Genomic DNA, 13,259 nt, shown 5'->3' with positions numbered 1-13,259 from the left:
ACTACCAAGTGTGCCTGGAAAATTGGATGTCTGCCAGAGGGCTATGCACACCTGTTCCTGTCACCAGGAGCTTGTGTGCTCTACGCTGTAGGTTTTAAAAAGCATCTGCCCAGGCTTTGACCAACTGTCACCTTGCTGCCATCCCTGTTTCAGCACCGAGGTCCAGCTCTGTGCTCCAACTTGGGATTCCTGCCTTCTGGAGATGGCCACTGATCTTGGTTTGCTTTGCCTGCACTTGGGACTCTCTTATCTCTATAATTGTAGGCCATTTCTTTGGTATGAACTTCTCTTTATATACATATTGTTGTTTTTAAGTGTCGTTGAGTCGATTCTGACCCATAGTGACCCTGTATAGGGTTTCTGAGGAGCAGCTGGTGAGCTTGAACCACTGACCTTGCAGTTCAAACGGGTTTGTGCCACAGTAGGACTTCAAACCCGTTTGAACTGCAAGGTCAGTGATATATATATATATATATATCTCACTGGTTTTGCATCTTTAGAGAACCCAGCCTAAGACACAAGTCAAAGTTTCAATTTATTCTTCATTTCTTTCAGCTTAAGAAATGCTGAGCATGTTCTTCCCTTTCTGATCCCTAATTCTAGGTCCTTCCACATTTCATTATAATATCAAACATAGGAGCGTATATAACAATAGTTTATTCCTGACAATCCTGAACAGTAAATGTTAATATATTTTATGATTGTACAGGTGAAGAACTAAGGGTCATTTAAAAGGCAAATGGGTGACCCAAACAACCAAGTACCAAAGTACTCATTCTGTTTGTTATTCTAAATCCCATGATTTTGATTGAAATGCTCTTCTCCTTCTCAGTTGAGTACTAAGCCATTATTAATATCTCAAGAAAACCCAGAACTTTCCAAATCTAAATTTCACTTTAGGGGCCAACTCACACAGTTGAGTCACCTGGCTGGTTTCCTACTATTATATTTCATTAAGCAATGTCCCTTTTGCTGTCAAGTTGAGCCCACCTCATAGTGACCCTACAGGACAGCACAGAACTGGCACCTGGGCTTTCCACTTCTGGAATCCTTATGGAAGCAGACTGCCACATCTTTTTCTCACAGAGTGGCTGGTGGGTTCAAACTGCTGACTTCTTGGCTAGCACCTGAGCACTTAACCATTGTGCCATCAGCATTCCTTTCATGAACCAATAGTTTCTAAATACAGGATATGAATTTTGACATTTATCTGTCTAACTATAAAGTATCAAAATGCAAATGCTCCCTATGAATGATTACTAAAAGACAACACATCTTTATTCTTGTAAAATATAGCCAATCCTCATGATTTGCAGCCTGTATATGCAAATTGTCCACTTGTTAAAATGTATTTGTGACTTCCAAATCAATATGCAGTGCTTTTGTGGTCATTCATAAATAGGGCAGCAAAAAATTTGAATCAATCAATGTGCACATTCCCAGCTGGAATTGTAAAAGGCAACATTTTGCGTTCTTATTTCAGCTTTCATACTATAAACAAATGTTCTTTCCTAATGTATTTAATGCCATTATTTTCTCATTTTTGTGCTGTTCGATGGTGGTTTTTCCATTTAAAATAGCTTTCAAGAGTAGTGTGGAAGTGTTGTGTGGAGTTCCTAAGTGCAAAAGGGTGTAATGTGCTTTTCAGAGAAAAATACTTGTGTTAGATATATTTCATTCAAGCATGAGTTATAGTGCTGTGGGCCTTGAGTTCAATGCTAATGAATCAACAGCATATATTAAATAAAATATCTTTAAGCAAAAACACACTGAAAACAAGCTATGTATTGATTGACTGACAAAAATGTTGTGACCACAGGCTCATAGGAAATCTAAACCTATGCTTTGTCTAGGAGCTCTGATGCCATATTCACAAACAGAGTGTGCTCAGAGACTTTATAACATATGCCTACGATGACTAAGGAGTCCTAGAGTGGCACAATGGATAAATGCTCTGGACTGCAAAGTTGGTCTGAACTGCAAGGGCTGAAGTTCTAGCTCACTAGCTGCTCCTTGGAAAGTCTATATAGGGTCACTATGGGTCAGAACTGACTCCAGGGCTCTTAGGAACAACTATGAATAACCATTGTTGTTGTTGTTGTTGTTGTTAATTGCCGTCGAGTCGGTTCCGACCCATAGCGACCCTGTACAGGGTTTCCAAGGGTGTAAATCTTTTACAGGAGTAGAAAGCCTCATCTTTATGATAATACCTTTTTAAAATAGAGTAAGACTGTTGTTGTTAAGTGCTGTGGAATTGGTTCCAACCCATACAGACCCTGTATAAGGTTCTCATAGAGTGACTAGTGAGCTTGAACCGCTGACCTTGCAGTTCAAACTGACTTTGCAGTCCAGCGCACTAACCACATCGCCACACCAGGACTAGGGAGTACTTATTTTTTTTTTTTTTTTTTATTTCTTCACAAACCTTCTCTCCTCCAGGAACAGTCATATCCTTATTTTAGAGAACTAATTGTTGTTGTTGTTGTTAGGTGCCATCGAGTTGTTACCCACCCATAGTGACCGTATGCACAGCAGAACGAAATGCTGCCCAATCCTGGACCAACCTTACCACTGTTACCAGTTACCATCAATGCTGCCAGTTGGCTAATCCATCTCGTTGGGGGGTCTTCCTCTTTTTCTCTGACTCACCACCTTACCAAACATGATATCCTTCTCCAGTGACTGCTCCCTCCTGACAACATGTCCGGAGTATGAGAGACGAAGTTTGGCCATCTTGGCCTCTAAGAAGTACTCTAGCTGCACTTCTTTCAAAACGGATCTACTGGTTCTTTTGGCAGCCCATGGCACTTTCAATATTCTCCTCCAACACCATAACTCAAAAGCATCAATTATTCTACCGTTTTCCTTATTCACTGTCCAGCTTCCACATGCATATGAAAAGACCATGGCTTGGTTCAAGCACACCTTATTCCTCAAGCTGATATCTTTGCTCTTCAACACTTTAAAAGGGTCTTGTGAATCAGATTTGCCTAATGCAATACGCTGTTTGATATTATGGCTTCTGCTTCCATGAGTGTTAATGGTTGATCCAAGAAAAATAAAGTCTTTGACAACTTCAATCTTTCTCCATTGATAAGAATGTTGTTTACTGGTCCAGTGGTGAGGATTATTGTTTACTTGACATTGAGATGTAATCCATACCAAAGGCTGTGCTCTTTGATCTTCATGAGTAAATGTTTTAAGTCCTCTTCACTTTCAGCAAGCAAGGTTGTATAATCTGCATATTGCAGGTTGTTAATGAGCCTTCCTCCAATCCTGATGCCATGTTTTTCTTCATAGAACCCAGCTTCTCATATTATTTGCTCAGCTACAGGTTGAATAAGTATGATGAAAAAATTCAACCTTGTTACACACCTTTCTTAATTTTAAACCATTCAGAGTTCCCATGTTCTGTTCGAACAACTGCCTCTTGGTCCAGGTACGGATTTTTAACAATCTCAAATACATAGTTTTCCTTAGGCTGCTGCTGTCAGCCACTCATTCATCCATGCACAGCCAAAGCTTACCAGACCCTAGCAATCTTCCCTAGAACTTGTCAAATTATAAATTAAAGTATGAGTTGCAGTCTCTCCAATGCAAAGTTCAATATTGAAATGTGAAATTGAGAACTTAGCAACCATCTTCCTTGTGTTTGGGAGAATATCAAAATAAGTAAACCAAATATAGGAGAGACAGCAGGACACACAAATAGATTCTCTGGAGCTAGTTGACCCAGAAGGCTCTGGTACCTGTGCTCCCAATCTGATTTATATATATGTCCACACACACACACACACATATATATATATATATATGTTGTTTTCACACCTTAAGGAGTTTAAATCAGGTTTCTGTCATTTACAACCAAAACACACCTGCAAAAAGTATATAGTGATATAATTTATGAGATTTTTTTAAACTAAAATTTAGGGAAGGTATTTTCATTCTTGTCAGGTCATCAACTAATTACTATTTGATGTTACATATCAGTAAGTGAAAGATCCACTGCCCAATACACACATAGAAAGGGGTTCAAAAACGTTTCTTAGATTTTCTATTAAAAATAACAATTAGCAATAACCCAATATCACTTGCTATGGATTATCAGTCCCAGATAGAGAAAATATTTCCTGGGATAGCTTGCCATATGAGCTGAGTTGAGATATGCCCTAGACCCTTGCTGCCTTCCATCACTGTTTCAGTAGGGACAAAGAAAAATGTAATCACTGAAAGTTTACTGGGCATGATTTGATCCTTACATTTGTGCCTTGAAGTGCCAGCCACTCAGTTTCATTCCCAACAACTATGGCAGTGATTTGCTATCTACTTATAATTCCTTTTTCACTCGACATGTTGAAGGTTTCCTCTTCTTTGATAGAGATCTGACAAAATGGCACATATACAAACACTCTCATGATAAACTAAAAGCTAAGTCAACAAAGGCCATCACAGACTGAGCTAGTCTCTGGTTACAATTTACATAACAATTTTAAAATTTATATAACTCTGCACAACAATCTAAGCCTTGATGTTTGTCTTGAGCAGGTTAGGCTACACTACTTTGCATAACAAATTTCAGTTTATTCAACAATTACTTCTTACACAAAGTCAGAAGTGGGCCTAGGACCTTCCCTTTGTAGCCATGTCAACTTCAACAAGGTTCCTGCAACAGGAAATAGGCAAATGGGAGATGTACAACATTATCTTGATCAGGAAGTGACAAGTCTTTCCACTCATATTTCTTTGGTCAGAGATAGTCAATTGGCCTCAATAAGTGCAGGGAAGCTGGAAAACATTAAGCATATGGATATCTTGAGAGCATATTTCTCTCTGCTACCATGTACATTTTCATTGTAAATTCAACCATAGCTATGCCCATTGATGAAAAAAATTTGAATAAAACAAAAGTATTAAAACTCTACATCCTACTTGCACAAGACTGTCAAAATGTACCTGGGATGTTTTCTAATGCTAACATGAGTGAGATCCTCTTTCTTCTTTTTTAAATTAAGTCCTGGTGTGGTGCTGTATTATAAACATTGGACTACTAACTACAGGTTGGCAGTTCAAACCCACGAGTCACTTCTTGGAAACCCTATACGGACAGGGTCATTATGATTTGGAATTGACTCAGTGGCATACAACAACTAGAAGAGACAGTACTATATATATATTATTTTAAATATCTCTTGTTCTACAAAATACATGGAGCACAAAGCTGAACAATATTGTGAGAGAATTTAAACCTGAAAAAGAATTTTTAAAAGACCTATTATACATTAATTATATTGTCTATTATATCCACCAGTATTCTATGCCTAAAACCTCTTGCTCCTTGACACTCAGTAAGGTAAGATCTAATGCTTGGTCCTCTGTGTGAAGCGTCCATCATAAAACCATCTCCTTTAATTTAATACAATTGGAAGTCACTGCTCACATATAACAGAAAAAGAAGTTACCATGGAGACAAAGTCAACCATCCTTTGCAGAACGACTGATTCTTCCAAAGCAGAATATATATTACCAAAAATATATGAATAAATAAAAAATACATGAACTACCCACAGTAAGACTGGCAACTAAAATCCGTGTTCAGTGATTATGTAACTAACCATTTTCAGATTATCATTCAGTGCAATAAAAGATAATGCTAGGCAATCACTGTATGTAAAATAAATCCCTATATCCATCTAAACAATGTACAAAGTTTAAACAGTGTACACAATTTAAACTGTTTTGTATATCTACTTAATGCTTTATTAATGGAGTGACCACTCTGTTTGACCTATCTGCTGAAACTCACCAGCATTCCAGGAGACCATATGGACTGCCAGATGGGCTGCTATAATGTAATGCCATTATTCTAAGGATTAAGTAAAGGATAAACATAATTTGCATTCTTTTCCATCCTTGCTGCATATCTTTTATTAGTTTCATTTTTAATTCAGACATCAAGAAAGGAAGATAATACCTTGATACCAAGGCCCAGATGCCAACTAATTACTACAGGAGACTCTAGCCCTGACATCACAGGCCAGGCCTCTGAACACACTCCAGTTTACCCAGTGACCCCACCGTGGTGATTAATAGGTTGAGTGCAAAGCCCTAATGAGTATGTCAGATCTTAGATGTTCTCTTTGCTAACTTAATTAGCATTATGTTGAAAAGAGTATTTGTTTCAGTTACTTGGTAGAGAGATTTTTCATGCTTTTACAGTAAGCTTTTTATTTATGGTCTTTGAATTTATTTTATAATCATCAACTTAAAATGCTTCTATAAATATAGATCTTTCAAATATTGGAGGAAGATTAAATATTTCTAAATCAATTATTGTTTTTCTTCTACATCAGTGAACCTCTATGATGTACGCAAAGTGAACTGCTTTTCAGAGATCCTTCTTGAAATGATTGGACAGCCACTTTGCACTTGAAAAAGATGAGTTTGTGATAAAGCCCAGGACTCTGCATTTTTAACAAGATACCCATGATTCAGAAACTCATGGTGGTCCACACTTGAAAAACACCTGCACTGTGAGTAACAGAATTGGATAGATGGATGCTGTTTCCAATAAGCCATGTAAATGTAGGAGATCTCCATTCAACAGTGGATGTGGGAGGCAGAAACATATGTATCCAAAAGGTTGTTGTTGTTGCTAAGTGCTGCTGAGTTGGTTCTGATTCATAGTGACCCTGTATGGAGTTTCGGAGGAATGATTGGTGAGCTTTAACTGCCAACTTTGTGGTTTAAACTGACTTTGTAGTCCAGTGCATTAGCCCACAATGCTACAACAGGACTCCATCCAGTAGGTAAAAGGCCTGAAATTACTTTTCCAGATTTGAGGAGAAACCCAAAGGGTAACAAATTTCTGTAATTTCTGACTTCTCCCCATGACTGGCCAGAGACAGCAAATTAAATGTTTCATCCCGATGACTAAAGATTTCAGGCAATATTTCACTTGCATCTCATCAAGATATTTTTATAATTAACAACTATATTATGTATTTTGATGTGACCAAATACAAAATTTCTTGTCAACTTTTAATCTACACATACTTTACTCATCTCTTATCCAAAATATGTAAAGGTTGTTTTTCCCTAAATAAATAAATAATTTAACAAACTACCGTATTCATGATGAACTTCAAGAGTTCTCTTTTCTGCTTTTACAAATGTATACACTAATAATTAAAAATAGGCATAAGAATATTATGGTAATAATGATTTGAAGGACAAATATATGTTGTTGTGTGCCATAAAGCCAATTCCAACTCATAGTGACTTTTTAGACCAGAGTATAATTTCCACACAGGGTTTTCTAGTCTGTAATTTTATGGAACAGATTGCCAATTATTTTCTATCAAAGAATGACAGGTGGGTTCGAACTGCCAAGCTTTTAGTTAGAAGCTGAGTGCTTTGTCATTTCACCACCTTATAAGCTTTCATTTATTATAATTTTATATTGAGTTAATGGTTTCAGAAAATCAATTATGTCATTATTCATTCTAATCCTCTTTTGAGTAGAACACTGTTCACATGACCATGATGAGATTATAAACACATCCTGTTCTTTGTTGGCTGCAGAATGAGTTTTGATGTATTTAGTGCTGTCTGGGATCAACTGGGTGTTACCCAGTTTCCTTTCCTGTGCTAGAAAGTTTGCATTTCTCAGCATCCCCAATCTTTGCATCTAGGTGAGGCAGTATAAGAGGTCTGACCTACGCCTGGTTCCTAATATCTCATATGATCTTTTTCACACTCTGTCTAAATTTTTGGTCCAACCAGATGGGATAGATTCAAGCAACACTACAAAGCATTAGATGATGGCACAGCTACCAGATAGAAATAAACTTGGAGTGTAAGCCACTGGAACTTAGACCACAATTGCTTAAGACTAATTGAAGAAGACAATTAAAACTAACTTTATCTAAAAAATATTGTACAACCTTTATCTTTCTTAAGTTAATGAATTTTCTGTTCAATAGAGAATTTTCAATATGTAGAAACTAAATTCCAAAATCAGTGGACGTATATGAATTCATTAAAACAGGCTGTGTCAACTATATGTTGTTGTTGTTGTTGTTGTTAGGTACCATTGAGTTGGTACCAACCCACAGTGACCTTATGCTCAGTAGAATGAAACATTGCCCGATCCTGGGCCAACCTCACCACCGTTGCCACGCTTGAGTCCATCGATGCTGCCACTTGGCCAATCCATCTTGTTGGGGGTCTTTTTCTTTTTCTCTGACCCTCCACCTTACCAAACATGATACCCTTCTCCAGTGACTGGCCTGTGCTGACAATATGTCCGAAGTATGAGAGACGAAGTTTGGCCAACTTGGCCTCCAAGGAGCACTCTGGCTGCACTTCTTACAAAATGGATCTATTGGTTCTTTTGGAAGCTGATGGCACTTTCAATATTCTCCTTCAATACCATAACTCAAAAGCATCAATTGTTCTACGGTCTGCCTTATTCACTGTACAGCTTTTGCATGCATATGATGTTATTAAAAATACTATGGCTTGGGTCTGGTGCACCTTAGTCCTCAAGCTGACATCTTTGTTCTTCAATACTTGAAAGAGGTCTTGTACATCAGATTTGCCTAATGCAATACATCATTTGATTTCTTGACTGCTGCTTCCTTGAGTGTTGATAGTTGATCCAAGAAGAATGAAGTCCTTGACAACTTCAATCTTTTCTCCATTGATAAGAATGTTGTTTATTGGTCCAGTGGTGAGGATTTTTTGTTTTCTTTACATTGAGATGTAATCCATACCGAAGGCTGTGCTCTTTGATCTTCATCAGTAAATGTTTTAAGTCCTCTTCACTTACAGCAAACAAGGTTGTATCATCTGCATATCGCAGGTTGTTAATGAGTCTTCCTGTAATCCTGATGCCATGTTTTTCTTCATATAACCCAGCTTCTCGGATTATTTGCTCATCATACATGTGGAATAAGTATGGTGAATGAATACAACCCTATCGCACATCTTTCTTAATTTTAAACCATTCAGTGTTCCCATGCTCTGTTTGAACAACTGCCTGTTGGTCCAGGTACAGATTCCTCAAGAGCACAATTAAGTGTTCAATAACAGTCATACTTTGCAATGTTGTCCATAGCTTGTCATGATTCACACAATCGAAAGCCTTTGCATAGTCAATAAAGCACATATGTTAAGTATATGTTAGTGAGAGGAAAAACAAAGCAAATAATACATATCCTAACATTAGCACATTTTGTAATGCAGGCCAGAAAGACTGTGTATTGCTCTAGCAAGGTATCACTAAAGAACATGAGTCACTTGAATCAGAGGAGCACGACTTGGTGAAGAATGTCTACTGATTTGATTGTCATCGTACATAACACAACTACATTCCCTAAAGCAGCGCATGAAGATAAATTATATAAAATGTTAAAAATGAAAGCTTCATTGGAGTGCCCAAATAACATTTTAAAGATAACTTTTGCAAGGAAAAATGCATCTTCTTAACCTAACAGACATATTGAAAATAATTGAGAAAATTTTGAAAAACACAAAGGAGCTTCAATCACAGAAAAATGAAAATAAAAGATAATGGAATTTTTCCACAAGCATTTGGAAGCCTCCTCATACATTCTAACACGCACACACACACACACACACACACACACACACAAAACCACATACACAGAGCAAATTAGATTATTGTATGATGAAATGTTTACCTTGGTAGTATAAAAAAGAGAAAATATCCTAAAGAGTAATTATCATGTCAAAATATGGACAGGTAATTAAAAATAAAATTTGGTAGTGAAGGTAGCAGGCAAGTTACTCCACTGCAGTGGAAAGAACAATGAATTGCTCTTTAGAAAGCTTGGCCTAGATCTGGTTCTGTCACTTTCTAGATGTAAAGAGGTTTTGATAAAGGTGGAAAAACATAGTATTTAAGCGTTGAGGTACTCAATGTCTATAAGTATCTGCCATTAATGAACTGTTTGACTTGGAAATGCTATTTTCGCCAGTGCAAAATGAAGAAATGATCGTTAGTTTGCAGGTTGTTAAAAGGATTGAATCGTATCATATACAACAAAAGTTTCTACAGCGGCCCTGGCCAAGTGTAAATACTATTAAATATTAAAAACTATTACCAATGTTATCTCTCTAATATTATGAGTCATAATATCTTTAACCTACAAAATTTTTAAAAATTGCATTAGATTATTTGTATGGTTTCTTTCAGTTCTTGTACTCTGTGTCTATACATGTCTCTTAAAGTCAAATATGTACTTGAAAATTAAAAACTGCAAAACCCATATATTTTAAGTAATGAGTTAAAAAAAATCTCTTCAAGACAGTCTGGCCCACTGTTGAAATTGATTTAAAGAAAATAGATGATATAAGAATGCACTACTAATTATATATATATGCATTTAAATTTAGAGATGAGATGGTACATTTTAATGTGCCCATGACTTATACCTGCATTTTGAAATAGAATGGAACAACAAAATAGTGCAGCAACCATTTAAATAAAAAGAAGTCATAATGAACTTATTTCCTAAAGAGATAAATTATTTGATCACTCAAACCTGAATGGACCCAACATGTACATGACAACACCCTAATTTTGCAGCTTAGGGTGGAGCACTTTCTAGATTTATCAACTTTAGCAACTTGAGTTTCTTGCTCATTCAACAGAAAGTTTTACTACCAGCCTCAGCAATACTGGGAAATATTACTACTAGTCTCATGTATATATACTTCAAACTAAATGAAAATGTGTCTCCCTTTGAAAATCCATAATTTAGTTAATCTTGACAAGTACTAACAAATACTCATTTAAATAAGTACTCTGGTTACAACAAGAATCAACAGTTTAAGATGTTGAGTTAGTATGATAATTAAATATTTGGTTCCCATTATACTTTCGATTGGTTTTAAGTGACCAAAGTATGAAAAACAAAAGCAAAACAAAGAGCTTTAATAAACCAGGACATTGCACATGTAAAACACTGTAACATAGAGGAACTAGTTCTTAATCCAGAATTCTATTTTTTCTAAAGAACCTTACCTCCTGCATACATTACAGCCAGCATGATAGATGAAATCCATGCTATCTCACTGTAGGAAGTGTTGAATATTTCCTGTATTTCTTTGAAGAATACTGTGACTGCTTTGGGGAATGCATATGAAAATCCAATGGAGATAAAAGATGCTCCAACCACAACCCAGCCCCATCCTCCATCAGGAGGTGGATATTGAGGTTGAGTTTCTCCTACTGGTGGTGGCATCTTGGCTTTGCTATTTTAAATTCAGTTACCTATGAAAAAGAAACAACATTTAAGCTATATTTCTATTCTGTATATATCCATTCTTGATAGTAACCGAAGTAGTATTTTCCACTTATAACTACAATATAGTTTTTAATGAGTATTTTGATGATATTCTTGTACTTACAAAGTTAACAGACAATTTATTTATAAATGATACAAGGAATGTAGTTTTTATTGTTATGGACTAATGATGTTGTTGTTGTTGTTCTTGCCATCGAGTTGGTTCTGACCTATAGTGACACTGTACAGGGTTTCCTGTAAATCTTTACAGGGGCAGAAAACCTCATCTTTCTCCTGCATAAGTGCTGGTAGTTTCAAACTGCTGACTGTGAGGTTAGCAGACCAACTCATAATCACTACGCTACCAGAGCTCCTCAGGACTAATGATAGAAAGCATTTAATATGTTTGTGAAAACAAAAGTTATTCTATGGAAAGTAAAAAATTTAGATTTGAAGCATAATAGTACCCAAAAGTGAAGAGGTATTTCAATCCTATTTCTAAACATAAGAAAGACAGAGTTACCTTTAGTTATAACATAATAGTTTTTTATTTGAAATACTTTAGATTGTCTTTGTTGTTGTTGTTAAGTGTTGTTGAGTCAGTTGTGACTCATAGCGACCCTGTATAGGGTGTCCAAGGAGTGGCTGGTGGGCTGGAACGGCCAACCTTGTGGTTAGCAATCCAGTGCTTATCCTACAACGTCACATCAGAACACCAGATTTTCTAAAATAGTTTTAGTTTTATAAAAAATGAAAAAGAGATATTTAAAATCTAATGGATTATAATTATTGTTGCTGTTTTTAAGTGCCTTTGAGTCCGTTCAGACTCTTAGTGACCCCTGTATAGGGTTTCTGAGGCTTTAAATCTTTGAGGGAGCAGAAAGCTTCATTTTTCTCCTACAGAGTGGTTGGTGGGCTCGAACCACAGACCTTGTGGTTAGCAGACCAGTGCTTATAGCATGGAGCCACCGGGCTCCCTATAAGGTGATTGTTGTTGGTGTTAAGTGCTGTCAGGTTGTTTACAACTCATAGTGACCCTGTATAGGGTTTCTCAGGTAAGCTTGAACTACTGACCTTGCAATTCAAATTGACCTTGCAGTCACTGCATTAACCTGCAACACCACACCAGGTGATAAGTGCTGTTATTGTTAGGTAACATGGAGTCTGTTCTGATTCATCATCATGACCCTACTCACAATAGAAGGAAAGTTGCCCAGTCTTGCACCACATTCACAATGCTTGCTATGTTTGTGCCCATTGTTGCGATCACTGTATCAACCCATCTTGTTGGAGGTGATAAGTAGTAAGCACACCATAGAATTTTTTCTACATTTACTAATTGAAATTTCATTAAAAAATCTATCAGCCTGGATTTATTTTATAAACCTATAGGCTAGGGTGTGGCACAATAGGATACACACTGGACTGCTAATTGTGAGGTCAGCAGATCAAACCAAGCATCTACTCCTTGGAAACCCTACAGAGGGTTGATATAAGTTGGAAATAACTCCAAGGCACTTAGCAGCAACAACAAAGTTAATTCAGTGTCTTGCAGTGTTTACAAAATAAACTGTACCTGTCCTCATCCCTCTCAACAAATACACCATCCATTTCACTGAAAAAATTTCATTGCAACATAAATTGCATAAAAATGTATCATTAGTAAGATGAATATGTAGGACCAGTTTTGGAAATGAACTAAAATGAAAAATTCTGTAGCTTGTTGTTATTGTAGTTAAGTGCTGTTTAGTTGGTTCCATCTCATTGTGACCCTGTATAGGATTTCCAAGGTGCAGCTGGTGAATTTGAACTGCCGAACTTGTGGTCCAGTGCTTATCTTTCAGGGCCACAGCAGCACTCTGAATTAACTGTAAGGGTATAGACAAATCACTTTCTGTGGAAGAAAATTATCACGTACAGCTTAATGTAGCTGAAATTAAATGAATT

At 36.7% G+C, this 13,259-nt stretch overlaps 1 protein-coding gene across 1 annotated transcript in view; it reads right to left on the bottom strand.

The window, feature by feature from the left end:
- Nucleotides 1-11,294, bottom strand: part of SLC16A7 (solute carrier family 16 (monocarboxylate transporter), member 7) — a 106,628-nt gene extending 95,334 nt beyond the window's left edge. Inside the window, exon 1 of the mRNA XM_006859508.1 lies at nt 11,051-11,294. Within this exon, the coding sequence (XP_006859570.1) occupies nt 11,051-11,270 (220 nt within the window). The 5' untranslated portion in view covers nt 11,271-11,294. The remainder of the gene's footprint in view (nt 1-11,050) is intronic.
- Between the last annotated feature and the right edge of the window lie 1,965 nt (nt 11,295-13,259).

The sequence above is a fragment of the Chrysochloris asiatica genome, unplaced genomic scaffold (assembly GCF_000296735.1).
Source record: "Chrysochloris asiatica unplaced genomic scaffold, ChrAsi1.0 scaffold00033, whole genome shotgun sequence".
Taxonomy (NCBI): domain Eukaryota; kingdom Metazoa; phylum Chordata; class Mammalia; order Afrosoricida; family Chrysochloridae; genus Chrysochloris; species Chrysochloris asiatica.
Note: the sequence above shows the minus strand (reverse complement) of the source record. Positions and strands in the feature narration are given on the sequence as shown.